General features: G+C 36.9%; 1 protein-coding gene across 1 annotated transcript; it reads right to left on the reverse strand.

The window, feature by feature from the left end:
• Nucleotides 1-2,823: 2,823 nt before the first annotated feature.
• Nucleotides 2,824-8,401, reverse strand: LOC124171330 (phosphomannomutase 2). Its single transcript, XM_046550483.1, has 6 exons — nucleotides 8,291-8,401; nucleotides 7,985-8,189; nucleotides 7,735-7,852; nucleotides 7,579-7,655; nucleotides 6,496-6,763; nucleotides 2,824-3,713 (listed from the first exon to the last, which is right to left on the reverse strand). Coding segments are annotated over exons 1-6 (891 nt in total). The 5' UTR covers nucleotides 8,293-8,401; the 3' UTR covers nucleotides 2,824-3,492.
• Nucleotides 8,402-17,164: the final 8,763 nt, after the last annotated feature.

The following is a 17,164-nucleotide window of genomic DNA, read 5'->3' on the forward strand; positions in this document are numbered from 1 at the left end:
TTTTCAATGTGTATTTCCTTTAGGTCATACCCAAAAAGGAGTTGGAAATATTGCACATAAATGTTGATAAATTAAAGCTAACATCAAATGATGATGAGAATTGGCATGGAGGACATGTTTACAAAGCCCTTTTCATCAATAATAAATTACACTCAGCCAATAAATACGTATAGATCTGACTGAAAACCTAGAATGTATCAGACATTCATTGCTGTTTTAAATAAAGGGATCAGTTAGTTTCTAAAATAACTAAATAAGTGTTCCCGAAGTTCTTTAACTCAAAGGCTGGCTTGGATATGTGGGAAAACCTCACCCTAGACTAAGCCATAGGCATGTTAATTTCACTCATTTAGGGCAGTGGAGCTAATCTCTCCCACAGGGCCACCATACCATGACTTTTTCGATTTCTCATGCGAGTCCTAATAGTTCACAGAGCCAGGATTAGATCCTTCAATCTAAGGACCCATCAGTTAGCAGAAAAAAGTTCTGCTCAATACTCCCCAGTTAGGTAGAAGAAATTGTTTTAATATGCAATTGAAAATTGCATTACAAAACGGAAGGTTACTTTAGGTGGTGGCAAGCAAAGAAAGGAATCATCAACTTTTGGTTCATAATCTGAGCCAACAAGCTCCAGTAGGTTAGCACCCTTGAGTTTTCAGTCTTCATTTTGAGTTTAGGGAAATTTTACCTTTTACATATCCCTGTGGTGAATGTCACCAGAAAAAAAGGCCTGGTCATCCAAACGGGATTGGATATTAGAAAATGGAAAATGGGTCTAGGTTTCCTTAACACGTTCAGTGCCGCTTCAGTCACAATGACCATAACATGTACTTTGTCTTCTTGCCACTTTGGTCATTATGACAAAAGAATGAGCCTTTCTTTGGCTGCATAGGCCGCTTTTATAGCACGCCTTCGATCACAGCTACTTTGGTGATGCTTACATGATGTGACCAACGCAGTGTGCATAGCCGAATGCACACGAAAACTCAAATGGGAAGGATCCAAGTATTAAAACGAAAGAAAATAGAAAAACAATGTGCAATGGGTGAATTCGTCTAAAAGTCTGTGGCAGGGAACGTGTTAGTTACCTTCTCCCTCACAGGAAAATTAGAGTTTATGAAGCCCTATATCTTAGTTAAGAAAATTTGGAGTCATCTCTGAAAATACCAATATGAAAATTTTACCAAAATATTAATACATGCACTGTGAAATAACTGACTGGAAGTATATACCCCATAGCTTGGGCATACATGATACTTAATTACAATACCTTAGGCCATTATAAACTACCCTCATTCTCCCTAGGCATTCTTCCTGTAAATAACCAGTGATTTCGATTAACAGAGGTTTGTTACTCAAGCCCAAGCCACAGTGTAATGTTGAAAACATATCCCAACCTCTGACAAACCTCTACACACATTTTTGTAACATCTTCTTCTCAACACAATAAAATGTTCATCCTAGACTAAATAAAAATAATTGAGAGCTTTAAATTTTCATAAATAATATTACTCTCTTTTCAAGTTCAAAAATAGCTCTCCTCAATTTTTATCACCAATATTTGAGTAAAATTGGAGGCTTAAAATTTAACACAGTAAGTACGTACAAGAACTCTGATTTGCTTGTGAGAAGATTTCTTAGTTTCTCAAACAGCAACAAATAGTGAGTAATCAACTGATTGCGTATTACATAATACATATTATATGCTAAAAAAAATCACAAGAGAATGACAGTACTTGTGAATTCATGACACAAAATAAGATATTAAAACTATATCAGGACACTTTCTTACTCTGGTAACAATGCCTGCTTTACTCTTTGGCACATAAAAATTTGCAGAATAACTCCTTCCTGCATTAGTCAAAATTTTTGGGGCACAATTGTGCCCCAAAAATTTTGACTAATTTTGCTTTTTGAAACAGTTATCTTAAGATAACTGTTTCAAAAAGCAGGAAATCATAAAAATCATGGAATTCCAAGAAGAGAGTGCATCAAAATGCATCATAAAATTTCACCACTAAAATACAACATGATTGCAATAGGTACATAACCTGGGTTCATACTAACAACCAGAAAGCATGTGCAATATAGGTATAAACTTGTCTCGCTGCACTCCCTTACGCAGGAAATACATGAGTCGTTATGAGCATACTTGGATGAACTGTGGTTACATTGCTTAACATTGAACCCAACTTGTATTAGGTCAGTGAGGTAAGATTAGGTCAGTATTTGGATGCATGATACATTGTCAGTGTAACAAGCAACAAGGTGACATCATATGCATAGCAACATAGGTATGTACTAACAAAATGTTCTAGTACATACAAAGATATATATTACTTTTTTACCTTTTAATAGTACCTATTTTTGTTCCCAAAGGTTGCTTAACTCATCCAATATTCTCCATTCCTGTGACATAGGCAACCATAATAGCTCACATGAAATTGTGCCTCATCCCCAATGGCTATGCACATTTTCCCAAGGACATTTTGCTCATCTCTGATAGACAAGGGTACTTATTCTAGTATTTCCCACATTTGAACAAGGCTCCCAGGCTTCACCCAATGGTTAACAATGGCCACTGCAGTCAGAACACAAAATATATATCAACGGCTAAGTTCTAACAACACGTACCTCTAATTCGGCCGGTTTGAGACAGGTATCTTAAACAAAGTGTAATAACATAAAAAAATAAAATACAAGCAAAAAATTCTCTTTGTTTGCAAATGAATGCTTCTTTTTCAGTTTCATTAACATTTGGTTTTTAATTTCAGTGTACAAGTACATATAAAAAAAAATTAATCATTTTTTTTTGCTCTCCTGAAAAGTTGCTATTTTCGAGATATGTGTTGTCAGAACTTAGGTCATCGATATGCATAATATTTATATGATACGTCTGTCAAATATTAGCAGATATTTCCCTCTCTAGCAAATACCCAGGTAAAACCTGACCATATTACGCAACTCTCTGAAGGTCTCTAGTTCATAATCAAAAATTAAATGAAAGCACACATTCAAAATAAAAATTTGAAAAATGTCCGCCACAATGGAATGCAATAGGTAGACTCATTGAAGTTTTGTCATTATAAACATAATTCATTACATAAACAATTGATTAATGTAACAAATATTTCTTAATTCACAGCAAAAACTTGTATCAACTTCAGTAGAGCACTGCCAATAAGTGCTGGGATAAGAATTTTCTTGTTAAACAAGCATGATTTCAAAGGCTCTAACACTGGTTACACCCAGGAGCTTTTACTCTGATTTCCACTTTTATACTTCTTACTGCTTAACAAGGTTCTAAACCTTAGACACTTGAAAAACTTATTGACAAGATTCTACAGAGCTATAACACTGGCACCCAGAACTATCAGAGAAAATACATAACAAAAAATAAAATACAAAATTTTTAAATTAGGTAATAATGCATACCACAATGTGGAGGCTCAATATAAAACATCCATACACGTTACTGCAACGCCTATGCTTTCAAAGACTGAACAATTCCTTCAATTGCGCCATTGTATCATATGGCGAGACAACCTTATGGCCAATGGTTTTATTGCTAGAGAATATTTCATGATCATTTCCCCCTGGATCTGTTTTGTCACCAAAGAAATGAATTGACTCAAAATTTTGGTCTTCTACATGACGAAGGCAGTAAGTTTTATCCCACCCCTTAGGGAAGACATCAAAACTGATTTCACCTCCTGGAAGAAATAGATAAATTAATCAAAAGAAAATTTTAGAAATTCATCTTGTAATACCAACTTCTAATAAGCCTTGCATAAGAGATGAGGCCTGATCCCTAATTTGAAAGAGTAATTCATATGCATGCATATATATCACATTCAATAACCATGTAATACACAGGTTTTGTCAGAATTGAAGATTAATTTATCATTCCATGCTGGAAATACAAAATATTTCTACTAGAAAAATCTAATTATCTCCAATTTGCGACCAAAGGCCCAAATTAGAAGGGTGATAAGTGTTTAAAAACACTCAAAATATTCAGGAAATAGGGTCTCAAAAACACCTCCCCCACCTGATTTTTTTTAACTTAATGCAAATGATATAAAAAATTATGATTTGAGATAAAATGGCAAGTAATTTGGACTGAAATAAAATCTTGGCATTTTTTAGTCCTATCACTGTTCTCAACCCAGGGATGGTGAGTGATAAACCTTATTGAGATCACATCACCTATGGCCCATTCCTATTCAGGTGATTCCTTATTTGTACATTTTGGCAGCAATTTTTTTTCAAATTTTTAGTGAAAAATGAGCAATAAGCTGGAGTCAACCAAAAGAAATGGTAATAGTGCTCACTATATAGATTTCTATTTATTAAACCTGTAATGTAAGGTAAATGGTATAAGTTACAGGTATATTATCTAGGGTCCACCATTTCCCTAGCTGATTTAAGAAAGCCTACATGGAACCATGTGTGCAAGAATGTCATGGAATTCAACATCACAAAAAGTTCTACCGTAGACCAGTGAGACTGACTGGAAAAAGATGCCATCAAAATTGCATAAGACAAAAACAATATGTGTAAGTACATATTTTGAGACCAGGCGAAAAAACTTGGGTGTGTATCAGAGTCGAGAAACACTACCAATAAGACAAGGCCACCTCCTTTAAGGAAAATTCTTACTTGATTTGTCTTACCACGTTACGTACCGGGGTATGTATTCAAATTCCTAGGAACGCCGATTTGGAAATATGTGCCTATTAAGGTGTAATTCCTTTGGTTTAAACATTGTTAAAAAGCTTATGTTTAGAATATAACTTTACCCAATCAAACGTTATGATGCATCAATTCATTATGAATAATGAACAACAATTGAAAACGTACTAATGAATACGTATTGTACGCTTTAAAATTGTTTAGGTTGACGCGCCATTGTCAAATTTTGAACGAAGCTCTGCCGTCAATATCAACGCATTTAATGCAGCAACAATTTCCATCTTGTTGTTTATACTGAAATCGAGATATAAGTTACTACTTATCGTAACATTTCGGTTAAAAATTGTGAACGATGCTCAAAAGATAAAGAATTCAATTCGTAGTTTAAAATGGAACAAATATTTATTTCGAAAACTGACTGAATGAACAATTGAATGACGGCAGTCCCTTACCACAAAGAGGGGTAATATAAGACGAGGGGTCTGGGTACCTGCTCCCGGATTTCGAGGGTACGGCTTAAGTCCTGCTTTGTTGGGTCCCAAAACTAAGACCTCGAAAACCTGTGACTGCATTAAAGGGGAAGAGCAAGGAAAAGTATATTTTCTGCATTCGATCGCTTGCGGAGAAAAATCTACGTCGAAAATTTGCTGCTTTCATCTCCCGTGTCAAGAAACGTCCTGCCGCATTTTTTCCTCATTCGCAGGGAAAGGGTTAAGGAAAAGCATTCTTGTTAATAGCTTTTAACTAACATTTCCCGATTGGTGTTAGCTTGTTTTGCATCTTCCCTCTTCTTAATTAGTACTTCTTAGATTTTCATCTCAGTATATATTATGGCGGTACATATTCGCTTAAATTTTATTTCCCATCATTGTCCTCGTCTTCAAGGGTGCTGTTTACTCTATCGCCTTCTGAGATAGGTCAGAGAAAAGATTTTACACATACTTTAGGGCTCACTGCAGCAGACCCTGGTGTTTCTTGTATTTGTCAGGACCCTTAACACTTTGCGTACGGATGGCGAGAATTCTCCCCATTTTTTTCTGGAACGTTCCGGATGGATGACGAAGATTCTCGTCATCCTAAATATGCTATAGTGAGATAATGCATTCTCCAATATTGTTTAATCATGAGTATAAGCTTATATCTCCTCTAAATTGTGTAATATCTATGTGCCTTGAAAAAGAGCCTTTTTTTCCCGTGACCATGAATGAGAATTTTTTTTTACTAAAAGGAACCCCGGACTCACGATTTTTTTTCAACAGGATCTTTGCTCATACATTAATGATTAATTTAAACCGAACCATGAGTCTGTATTCGCATGGCGTTACCCTGTGGATGCTGACAATGAAAAATGGTACAAGCGAGATTTTTTTGTAAACTTTATTTTTTTGCAGCTGAATTACTTCATGCAGTGAATATTTGATGATAATCGTAGGATCATTATGGATCACTTATCTTTAGGAAAAAAAATCATGCCTTTTCATCTCACAGGAATGGAGTTGTGGATGAAAATAAAAATCACCATGTGTTGCACGTTGCGGCACTATAGGGGTCACGCCCAAATTTCAATTGCTCATATTTCATCAACAATTGAAAACTGGTGGCTAAAATTGTACACAGTTTCTAATTATACCAGAATGTATGACCATGGCAAGTTTCATGTAAATCCGAGTCGGTGGGTGTCATGGCCTGGTTGATTTGAAATGGAATGACCTGAATGTGAGAATAGTGACAAGTAGGCTGTATGTCATTGAACAATTCTCTCTGGACCAATTTTTATATGAGTGATGAACAACTACTCACCAATACTATAAACAAGCCCAAGATCAGGAAACTCTTTTCTGAGGGCTTCCACAAAGTCCTTCCGAATATTATGCTGTTTGTCATACTCATTGAAAAGCTTCCTTTCTTCCATTGAACAGGAACGTCCCACTGGACTAACGTTTATTAAACCTTTCCGGAATTCAATGAATGTTCCCCTTTTAAAGGGTAGTGTGAGCTTTGACATATACCCAAGACTGAAATTGATGAACTGTTGCAGTTTCTGTTCACCGATATGATCTTGTATTACCTATAAAATTTAAAAAAAACCTTAAAATTATAAAATGACAAACAATTTCACATTAATGCTTTAATATTTTCCTACCTTACTCATTTTACTAATCTAATACCTGATATTTATTACAGAACAATGTATCATAAAATATTCATCAAATATGATTCCACCTCATATACACCAACATGAATAATTGCTAGAAATTAGATATTCAAATATATATGGAATTCTCATGTTCACTGAACGATGAATGCATTCCTCTTCCCATGATTCAAAAACACATTTACGCTCCATACTTCAGAAGGGGCCAAATTAACTGAGGGGATTATTTTGAATGAAATCAAGCTATACAGAGGTATGTACACAGGATAATAATAATTGGAGGGCCATTGAATTGGATCTCGGATTTTCAGGAGGAAGCTCATGAAGGGTTCTCAGCTTCAGTAACTGCAAACTACACCAAAGGTTGCATGATGCAATCCGACACCATCATATGGGAGAATAGTGCGCACACAAGATAATGATGCATTTTACATCTTTGAAACGTTGGCACAGTGCAAGGATATTGTATCTGCTGCAAAAATAAATTATAATATATATGATATACTTAAAATAATATCATTCTCCGTTTGCTTACAGAGATCCAGATCGAAGACATGGTTTACATAGTCACATAAATCAACATAAAAAATAATTACTATCATAGCAATGGTTCAATTCTAATACACATATTGCTGCTATCGGAGGAAGTAAATGAAATACCAATTTAACCTATAAAAATGTTTACAGAGAGAAAGATTGGGAATAACTCTTACTATGAATTACATTACCTTGGTGTCCAATTGTACACCGTTTTTATAAGCAACCAATCCATTTTCTGCAAAAACGTAGTCAAAGCTGTTGATCACTAGAAGATAAAATGTTGGAAAGGTCATAAATGAAGCAATTCGCCAACAAACCTTGGAAATAGTGGGAATTCTCATTACCCTCATTTCCTCCCATTTGAAAAGCTATCTTCTTCAAGTCTGAACCACCTACAATACCGATTGATGAACGGGGTTTCACTTCATTATAAATGAAGTCTTCCATTTCCTTCTCAATGGTCTGAAAAGTAAGTCCAAACGTGAATTTCTGAGAGAGTTCTAGGGTAGAACTTTTTTTCAACGGACAAGAGCGCGACAACCTTGATTTTTCTAAATAAACATTGCACTTAGTGAACACGCTTGCCGGGATTACCTTTTGCGGAACTGTAAGGGTTCCATCAACATCAAACAAGCACAGTGTATTCTGCCGGTTCATTATGATTTTACTAAATTTACGTTGAGAATAACAGATACGGCTGTTATACGAGATAACTTCGATTCTCCTAAACCTCCAACTCAGTCCTAGTAAGTGTTTAGTGGACGGAAATTGCAGCACAATTGACAACAAGTTACAAAACCTGGGGCGAAATAAAAGGCAGAAATAAGACACGGTTCAGATAACAGTAAAGCATTAACACAGATAAAAATAAACGCCTATATGTATTCTCCTCGAACATACATTAGTTGTCTGCATCAGCAAATTCTATTTGTAAACAGATAAGATCTTGCAGCCGGCAGCAGGATCCACGTACTAACCATTTGAAGAAGAATTGGCGTTTGGCGTACTTCAATTGTTGTTGCGCCAACCCGCCAACATGAAATCAAAAACTTAGACCATTTAAGTAAGTAGACCTGCCGTTCGGGCGGAACGCTGTGGCCAACATCGCACGGCGGGGAAGTGAGTGGGATGAGGGATCGTGACGTCACGGTTGGGACTGCAGATGATATTCCGTATGCGCGCTTGAGATATTTTAACGCTCATACGCTGCAAAGTCGCTGAAAAGTGACGATATTGGGCACGCAAAATGATTATACACTTAATGAACATATTTTTACGATGAACTAAGGCATTTTATAGCCTTGACTCTGCGCAAAAAGCTAAATAAATCAAGATGAAGCGAGAAGCGATCGTATTAAATACATTTATTAAGAATGTAATTTTAGTAAATTTGCATGGAGCAATATTCATGAAAATTGGCACACTTATGGGGAAAGGTCCTAAGTTTTTGTTAGTGTAAGCAATATTTTACAATTTTGACCTTTTGACCTCACAATGTGGGTCCAAACCACAAACTTGAATTTGCCTTATGGGGTTTAAATGTTTAAAAAGTCGAGATAGATAAAGTTTGAATTTCATTGATCAAGATGTCAATTCTTAGATAGGTTTTTGGACCAGAGAAACCCGAAAATAACACTTTTATTTACGAAAATTCAACCGTTGACCCAGTAAGGCCACCTTCAAGGTCATAAGGGTGGCAAAAGGAATAGCATACCAACAAAGGTGTTTTTCATGGATTTCGATTCATGGATTTTATAGGGCACCCAAGTCATTGGTTCGATCAAGTCATGGATTCGATCCATGGATTTTATAGGGCACCCAAGTCATAATAAGTCAAAATTTTATCACCCTCAATAACTTCAATAGCATTTTAAAAAAAGGTGATTGATTGTTTTAAAACTCTAGCTAAATTTGAGGATTCTTTTTCAAAACTCTCTTCTACAACTCTAGGACATTAAGCCTGTTATAGAAAGTAGGAATTCATGGTGTGGTACAATTGAAAAATTCTATCTGCAGCTGACGAAAGAGGTAACTAGCGCGTTTTACAGTAACCAAGTGTTTTCTTATACAAGCGACTTCCGCAGTTTCACAAAATTCGTTCAGCATTTGAAGTCGTACAGTGTAATGTAGAAATAGAAATATATTTTAATGACAATATTTTTCACATCTGCGGGCAAAAAACAGCAGCTGTTTGAACGGCGTTACGTATCATGTGCGCTGCAAAACCGATTTGATAACTTGTGATGTACAGGCCTTAATGTACAGGATCTGAAGGAATGACTATGAAAAATAGCATTGAAAGACATCCTGCTAATGTTAGTTTCTTTTCTTCGTCTCCATAAATTGTTTTTACTAAAAATGTCTGTATTTTGGAGGAAGATGCAGCAGTATTTAAATATATTTTATGCTCCTGCGTCTCCAAGTGCTTCGAAATATTATACTGCTGTGAAAAATAGAAAATTATCCGTTACATTTCACACATTTGACAGAGTAATCGCTTCTGGATTTTTTAATAAAATGAGATTCATTTCTTAGATGATCGTTGAATCCGCATCCTCTTTTCTTACGTATTGTGACAAGAGTATAAAAAATAAAATTATGTCATAAATTGTTTAAAAAAATTTAATTGAAAACTCTGTAAGTACATACGTACAACATTACATGAAAATATTTAATAGTGCTATGCTAAGTGCTATGCTAATTTATAGAGCTAAAATGCTAATGAAGTTATTCAATATATTTAATATATTTGATTGTTATAAAGAAAATTTATATTTAAAATTATTTTAATCCAATCCTCTCTTTCTTTTTAATTATAAATACGTTAATAAGTATTATGTATTCCCAGATTTTCCGTAGCGTACGTAAATCGTAGGTGTCACTTGCAAAGTCGGCGCTAGACCTTTTTCCACCATCGCAAAATATAAATAACACGAGAGCTTTCTGCTAAGTAAAAAATTATGCATTCATGAAATAACTAAATTACTTACCTAAATAATATGGATGCTGATTTGTTGACATCACTTTTTAGTAGCGCTAGCGCGCATTTCAATTTGCTTCGCATAACGATGTTCCGAATTATGCTAGATCGCTAACGAGACAAGAAAAAAATCTGCGGAAGTTTACAAAATGCTTTGTCTTCATTTTACTGCCACAATAATTTTTCGTCGCTGCCAATGCCGAAAAAGGCCACTGTTCATTAATTGTAAGTTCTTCAATCCAACCATGGCTGAGAGAATACTTCTCGTACATAACGCAATAAATATTAGTACTTTTAATTGAAAAATCGCGAAGAAAATGGTCAAAATACCCCAGTGATACAGTGAATCCCCATTCGTAGCCATGCGCTACGACGATGAGCGTCCCAACCGTGACGTCACGCCCCTTTAAAAGTGGGCGGGGAAGGAAGGGAGCGGAGGGGAATGTTGGCCACACGGCGAGACATGGGTAGGGGTGGGGAATGGCGGGTCTAGTTCTTATATGGTCTAAGATCAAAAACAATGACAAAATCAACCCTCACGAGCGAATTTGTCAGGATATTCTATATTAAAGTCACGGTTAACTATTTGTAAAGTTCGTGCGATTAGAAAAATTAAACAAATAAAACAAATATAGTATTTTAACGTGTCAAATATTTTTAGTGAATGATTTAATTCATTAGACTCTTTTGACTTCAAGGGAAAGCAGCAAAGGGACCACTTGATTGGTGAATTGAATATAACCTAGCACTGGGAAGAGGGGACTTCCTTATAGCCTCAACCTCGCCCAAATAAAGACATTTCATTATTATTATTACTATTAGCACTGAATCTGATTTTAAGCTGAAACGGTGATGAAGTGTCTTGGAATAAGCGTTAGGTTGCTAAAATACAAATAAACCTCACCTAAAACTGAGCTTTTCTTTGTGAGGTATCAATTGGCAAACAGAAATTCAAAGTGTTCCCTATGAAAAAATTTTATAAATCTGTTTCAAATTTTTATACATTCTTATACATTACCATGGCAATGTATATGAATGTATAAAAATTTGAAACAGGTTAATACAATTTTTTCATAGGGGGTACCAAATCTCCCACCCCTCCAGTCTGTTGCTGGAGGAGTACATACTATAAATGACATATCCACCTTGGATTAATCTGTTGTGCTTCAGTGGGCCGATTGATTAATAATGTGCTTAAATTGATAATTTAAGCACGCTTATTTAAGGGAGCCTACTTCTCTTTTGTAGCTAAATATCTACTCATGCAATGGTATGTTATTATAATGACCTATTATGAATCGGTTTTAACATGGTGACTGTTTTGGTTCATATAAGTGTGCTGGAAGAAAGATTTTGTGCAAAAGATCCAAGACATGCTGGTCAAAGCAAAAGATCCGGTAGGATTGAAGACACCTGGCGTTTACTAAGTCCCATGTGGGTGTGGGAAGATATATGTACATTGGTGAGACGGGCCGCACTATAGATATGCAGCTCCAAGAAAAAAAGCACCACCTACGCCTAGGACAGCCTGAAAAGTCAGCCATCAGTATTGGATGGAATGCAGAAATATAGTTAAGTTTGACGACACCAAGATGTGCTCTGCTGATCCAATGGCTTTTGAGATCAACCATGGCCACTGTTAATGGAGACCATGGATCAACTCATCAAAGAGTCTTTTGAAATTAGTCTGGCCAAGAACACAGTCAATAGAGATTCCGGATATGCATTGAGCAACACTTGGGAACCTGTGCTCAAAACTATCCAAAAGGCTAAGCAAAACCATCACCAACACGCCAGCCAATCAGAGCGTGCCACTAATGGCAGCCAATCAGCAGTCACCTGACCACCGGAGTGACAGCATATATACTCTCACTCTCACTCGACACTCACAGCCCTGAGGACGATAGCCAAGTCAGCAATCGAAACGTCGGCAGTTATGCAGTTCCTGACCCGGAGGTGATCCCGAGAACTCCTCACTCGACAGTGTGCTGGAACTTTTTCAATATCCATCATCTGGGTATAATTTTTTAAGAAACCATTTCAAGAACAGAGTAGACCTTGTTTTCTGAAAGTGGAATCTGAGCTCAAAATTCAAAATGATTAGACAGCTATTGTAAAGAGATGAATATCAAGGAGTAGGCTCCAGTGATAAGCCACAAAGGCACTTGATTGCCTAGATGCAGAGTCTATATATTTTTGGCACACGAGCCAACAGCATCTCAACTATTATATACTAACCATTTGATGTTCATCATCAGATTGCAGCAGCAATCTTGAATAACAACAGGAATGGATTAATAGTTAGGGCAAAGAGGGGAGTGGCCGCCCTTCCTGGAAATATATGAAAAATGGAAAAGAATCTAAAAAAATTTCACATTATATTTGTTTTGCAGATTTCAGCGGATGTAATAATTTCACCAAGTTACCCGAAAGTCAATTAAAACATTTCTTAGTAGGTGGGGATCTCCTTGCGGTCCCTCGAGAAAAGGGTTTGGTGGGGGTTACAAGGGCCTTTTACCAGTTCTGCCCCTTCAGTCAGAAAAAAGCCTTCAGCCTCCTTGGCATTTTTTCTGGCAAAGATTGGAAGACTTCAATCTAACTTCCATAGCTTACGTGTTAATGCACTCCTCAGTAAAGATCCTGGGATGCCAGAGAAGTACAAATTTTTTAGCTGTCAATGGAAATATGGACTGGGGATGAGTGTTCTACACATAGGTACTGCCTGACAACTTGGGTGCAGCAATCATCATTCTTCATCACACATGGACCATCACCATCACTATATAATTAGAAGTTGTCTCCCTATTGACCCTACTTACACATCTACTCTTTGCTGCCAACCTTGTCTATATCATATAAGGTCTCTCAATATTTTCTGACCACACCAAAGCAATTCCAAATATCTAATAATAACTACTTAATGTACATTAGGGACGGTCATCAAACAACTTTTTTCGATATTCAACATATGTTCGACATATGTCAAAATGTAGCCCGAGGTACCAAATGAACAGAGATAAAATTTTGTTCCTGTAGGTTGACATCCTACGGTGGCACCAGGGCCATTTATGTTGAGAGTAGGCAACCCGAAACACATGCACTCTTTTTACGCTATTTTGGCGATAAATGTCAAGAATTTAATGGTTTTTACAGCCGATTCTACACCAGTCATGCCTGAAATTGTCGAGGTAAGCAACATAGATTGAATAATTACGTTTTTTATACAACCACTGGCATTAAAATGCAAAGAAATGTAAAAAACTGAAAATTTCTTAATTAATGGCATTTATTTTAATTTTGTGTCCTAGTATGGGCATGATCGCACTAATATGACCCTACCGTTTATATAGAACGACACTTTTCCCCTCTACCATCCTAAAGTAAGGATCTCCTCATCTCCGGCCCTCCTATGAACTAATGTCAATGCCCTGATACCTTCCTCTGGCGAATACGTGTTTCTTACATGCACTATCCTCTGGAAGGCTACTCTTTTCTCTTCGGCCCTTTCATCATTCGCCAAATTGCAATGAGGATGTTCTCTGGATGAGCGAAGAACGCTTTGATAGGGATGAATTTCTCAAGAACTGTACTTTTTAGGGAATTGTCTTAATCTCTGAAGCATTTGAATAACCTCAAGTTGAATATCTTTTGTTTATATTCATGTTTAGCCTAATTCTTATTATTATTGTTATTTTTATTGATACTTATGTGAATAAATGGCCAACTAAATTTAGAATTGTGCTAAATCACAGTGTTATCCTAATGTTATGGTTTCTTTAAAAAAATGTTTGTTTGTCATAATTGTCATAATGAATAGTCACCTTAAATTCTTGTATTTAGAATCTTTTATCTAAGTGCGATTATTTATTTTTCTGTAGAAAATATTGTATTGTTTGTTCATGCTCTTGGCGATCTGCACTGATTGCATTTGTCTGTAATTATATTTATTTACTTTTTTACTTCTATTTATCTACCAAGATGGAAATGTAGAAAGCTGTACTTTTATTTTCTCATGGGCCCCAGTGCCTACGTAATTAAACGACATTATTATTATCATTTCCCAGACATGTTTTTCTCCTTCTGTAATCTTCCAATTTTTCTTTATTGTGAACCACGTAGGAATGTAGAGTGTCATGATAATTTTGGTTATTGTTTTCAAAGCCACTGTTGGTCGTTTTGTTCCTATATGTAAACCCGGATTACTCTGTTGGCCGTCGTTCCCCATCTCCTGTTATTCATTCATAATCGCGATCAGCAAGCGCTTGTGGGATGTATCCCCTGGCAATACCACGAGCCATGTCCAGCAAATAGTTTTGGTGTGTGTTGATGAGTGATGAATCTAGTTCAAGAACAGGTAGACCAAGATCAATCGTCTGAAATTTCACTAGAGGTAGCTGCACACAGGTCTTCAGTTGGCGACCAATTGACCCATTGTAGCTATTTAGTCCAGTCGTCGGCCCATCAAATTTCTCCATTATATGACGAAGAGGGAGTTCATTTGAATGCAGAAGGCCCACAAAAATCTATAGGGCACTTCCGAGATGCACTTCGATGAAACATATAGCGCCTCCCATACAGCCCGTCGCGGTGTTCGATTTTCGTCTTGTCCTTTCTCCCCTCGAAGAACCATGCTATCCTCGGTCGGTCTCTTAGCTTTTCCATATCCTCTGCAGTTGCAAGCTCTCTTTATTTCTTCCTTTGGCACGTAATTTTCTTCCGGTCGGCAATCATTGATGCATTTTTATATATGACCTGGCTGACGTCTTCAAACGCTGCAGCTACGAGGACTGCTGCAAACCGCTTGCTATGTTGTGCCTTTGCAAGCAGCTTAAGGATGTTGTGCGACGTGCTATTTGAGGATGGGAGGGATGGCTGCCATTCATCGTCAATCACAGGTGGCGAGTCCTCTGGAACTTAAGAGAACAAAAACCTGAGTTTAGAACCAATTTTCTGGGCAAAGGATGTTGATGCCCACTTTTCAAATAATTCCTCCGTTTTTATTACTTTTGCAGCCTTCTTCCTAAGTTTTTCTGTGGTTTTCCAATCAATTGCCCCTATCTCTAGTTCTCTGGTTGATATTTGGTCCACTAGGAATGATATTTCTGTATTTTTAATTTACGTCTTGCACTTTGCCAATTTAGGAAGACACTTGCATTGAGCTACATCAAACAGTCTTTTAACATCTTCCTTAAATTTGTTCAAGTCTCAATGAACAACAGATGAATTTGTCTTCTTAGTGCTCTTCATATTTTTTTACATTTCATGTGGTTTCTCAAAAGTACTATGAGGATGCCGCGGTTTGACATTACAGGACCATACGCGTCATTCCACACTTGGCCCACTCTATTGGCGACAACATGGGCAATCTCCTGGACCGATGGATCAAATTCTCTTCTTTCTTGAATCTTTTACATCTCCACCCACTTAATGTAATATTTCATAATATCTTCATATGTGGGAAGATATCTCCCAGACAACTGTCGAGGAGCGCCAAAGAGATGACTCTCAACTGAAGAGCGTGTCAATACATTCATTGTTTTTTTAGTTGCTTCTCCATTTAAAAAGATCACATCGGCACGCAATCCTTGACTCACCAAACCTTGCGAAAGGCTGTCCAAGACAATTCACCAATAGCATATAGGGAATATATATAGTAAGGGAGAATAGATGGGAAATGGAGAAAGAGGAGAGGATTCTGGCATTGTTACTTTCATTTAATTTGTATTTACATGGTCTTCAGCAGCTCACCTCCTTCCAATCTGTTTACTTACCATTTCTCGCCACCAATTTCGGGTCCAGAAGCATGGGTGGGTATGTGAGAAACTCGAGTTGGAACCACCTCCATGTGAGGAGTTCTGGGTCTAACTGAGAGCCAGAGTGGCACCTGATCTCATGGTGGGCGAAGAACTGCAAAAATTGGAACACGGAGCCATTTCCCTAGACAATGTAGCCTAAGCGGTGCGTAGACATTAGTTCATAGGATTCATTGCGATCATACCCATACTAGTACACAAAATTAAAATATATGCCATTAATTAAGAAATTTTCAAAGTTTTTTACATATCTTTGCATTTTAATGCCAGTGGTTCTATAAAAAACGTAATTATTTGATCTATGTTGCTTACCTCGACAATGTCAGGCATGACTGGTGTAGAATCGGCTGTAAAAACCATTAAAATCACAACATTTATCGCCGAAATAGCTCAAAAAGAGGGCATGTGTTTCGGGTTGCCTACTCTCAACATAAATGGTCTGGCGCCACCGTAGGATGTCAACCTACAGGAACAAAATTTTGTCTCTGCTCATTTGGTACCTCGGGCTACGTTTTGACATATGTCGAACTTTGAATATCGAAAAAAGTTGTTTGATGACCGCCCCTAATGTACATAATAATTTGAAGGCTACCATTGCAGGACTCTATTATGTTAAATCCTGGTGCACAGCAAAAACATTTGATCATCCAAATGTGGCCTCAATTTCATTTCTGAGACAGGTCTTCCTTGCATGAAGAATGTACAATTGAAATGGGTTGTATTTCCTCTGTGCACAAGGTATATTTTGCGACTACACAGTACTTGCTGACTTGACTACAAAATCATAAGAGTATAGGCCTCCTGAAAGATTCACTCTAGTTGCAACAAATGGTGTCGTGGCCCAATGATACCGAATGGTACCATTTCACCTGATAAGTTAGACTAAAGACCACAGGGAAAGCCTGATAACTTTAGCCCATATAATTAGGTCAAATACCATGAAGAGGGTGGAGATATATATGTGGAATTAAACCAAATAAG

The sequence above is a fragment of the Ischnura elegans genome, chromosome 1 (assembly GCF_921293095.1).
Source record: "Ischnura elegans chromosome 1, ioIscEleg1.1, whole genome shotgun sequence".
Lineage (NCBI taxonomy): Eukaryota > Metazoa > Arthropoda > Insecta > Odonata > Coenagrionidae > Ischnura > Ischnura elegans.

What these genes read in the sequence shown, in the direction of transcription:
- LOC124171330 (XM_046550483.1), bottom strand. An exon ending in CCCTTACAGTTCCGCAAAAG is followed by an intron (nt 7,853 to 7,984) that starts GTAATCCCGGCA and finishes CTTACTTTTCAG; the next exon opens with ACCATTGAGAAGGAAATGGA. An exon ending in TCAAATGGGAGGAAATGAGG is followed by an intron (nt 7,656 to 7,734) that starts GTAATGAGAATT and finishes TTTATCTTCTAG; the next exon opens with TGATCAACAGCTTTGACTAC.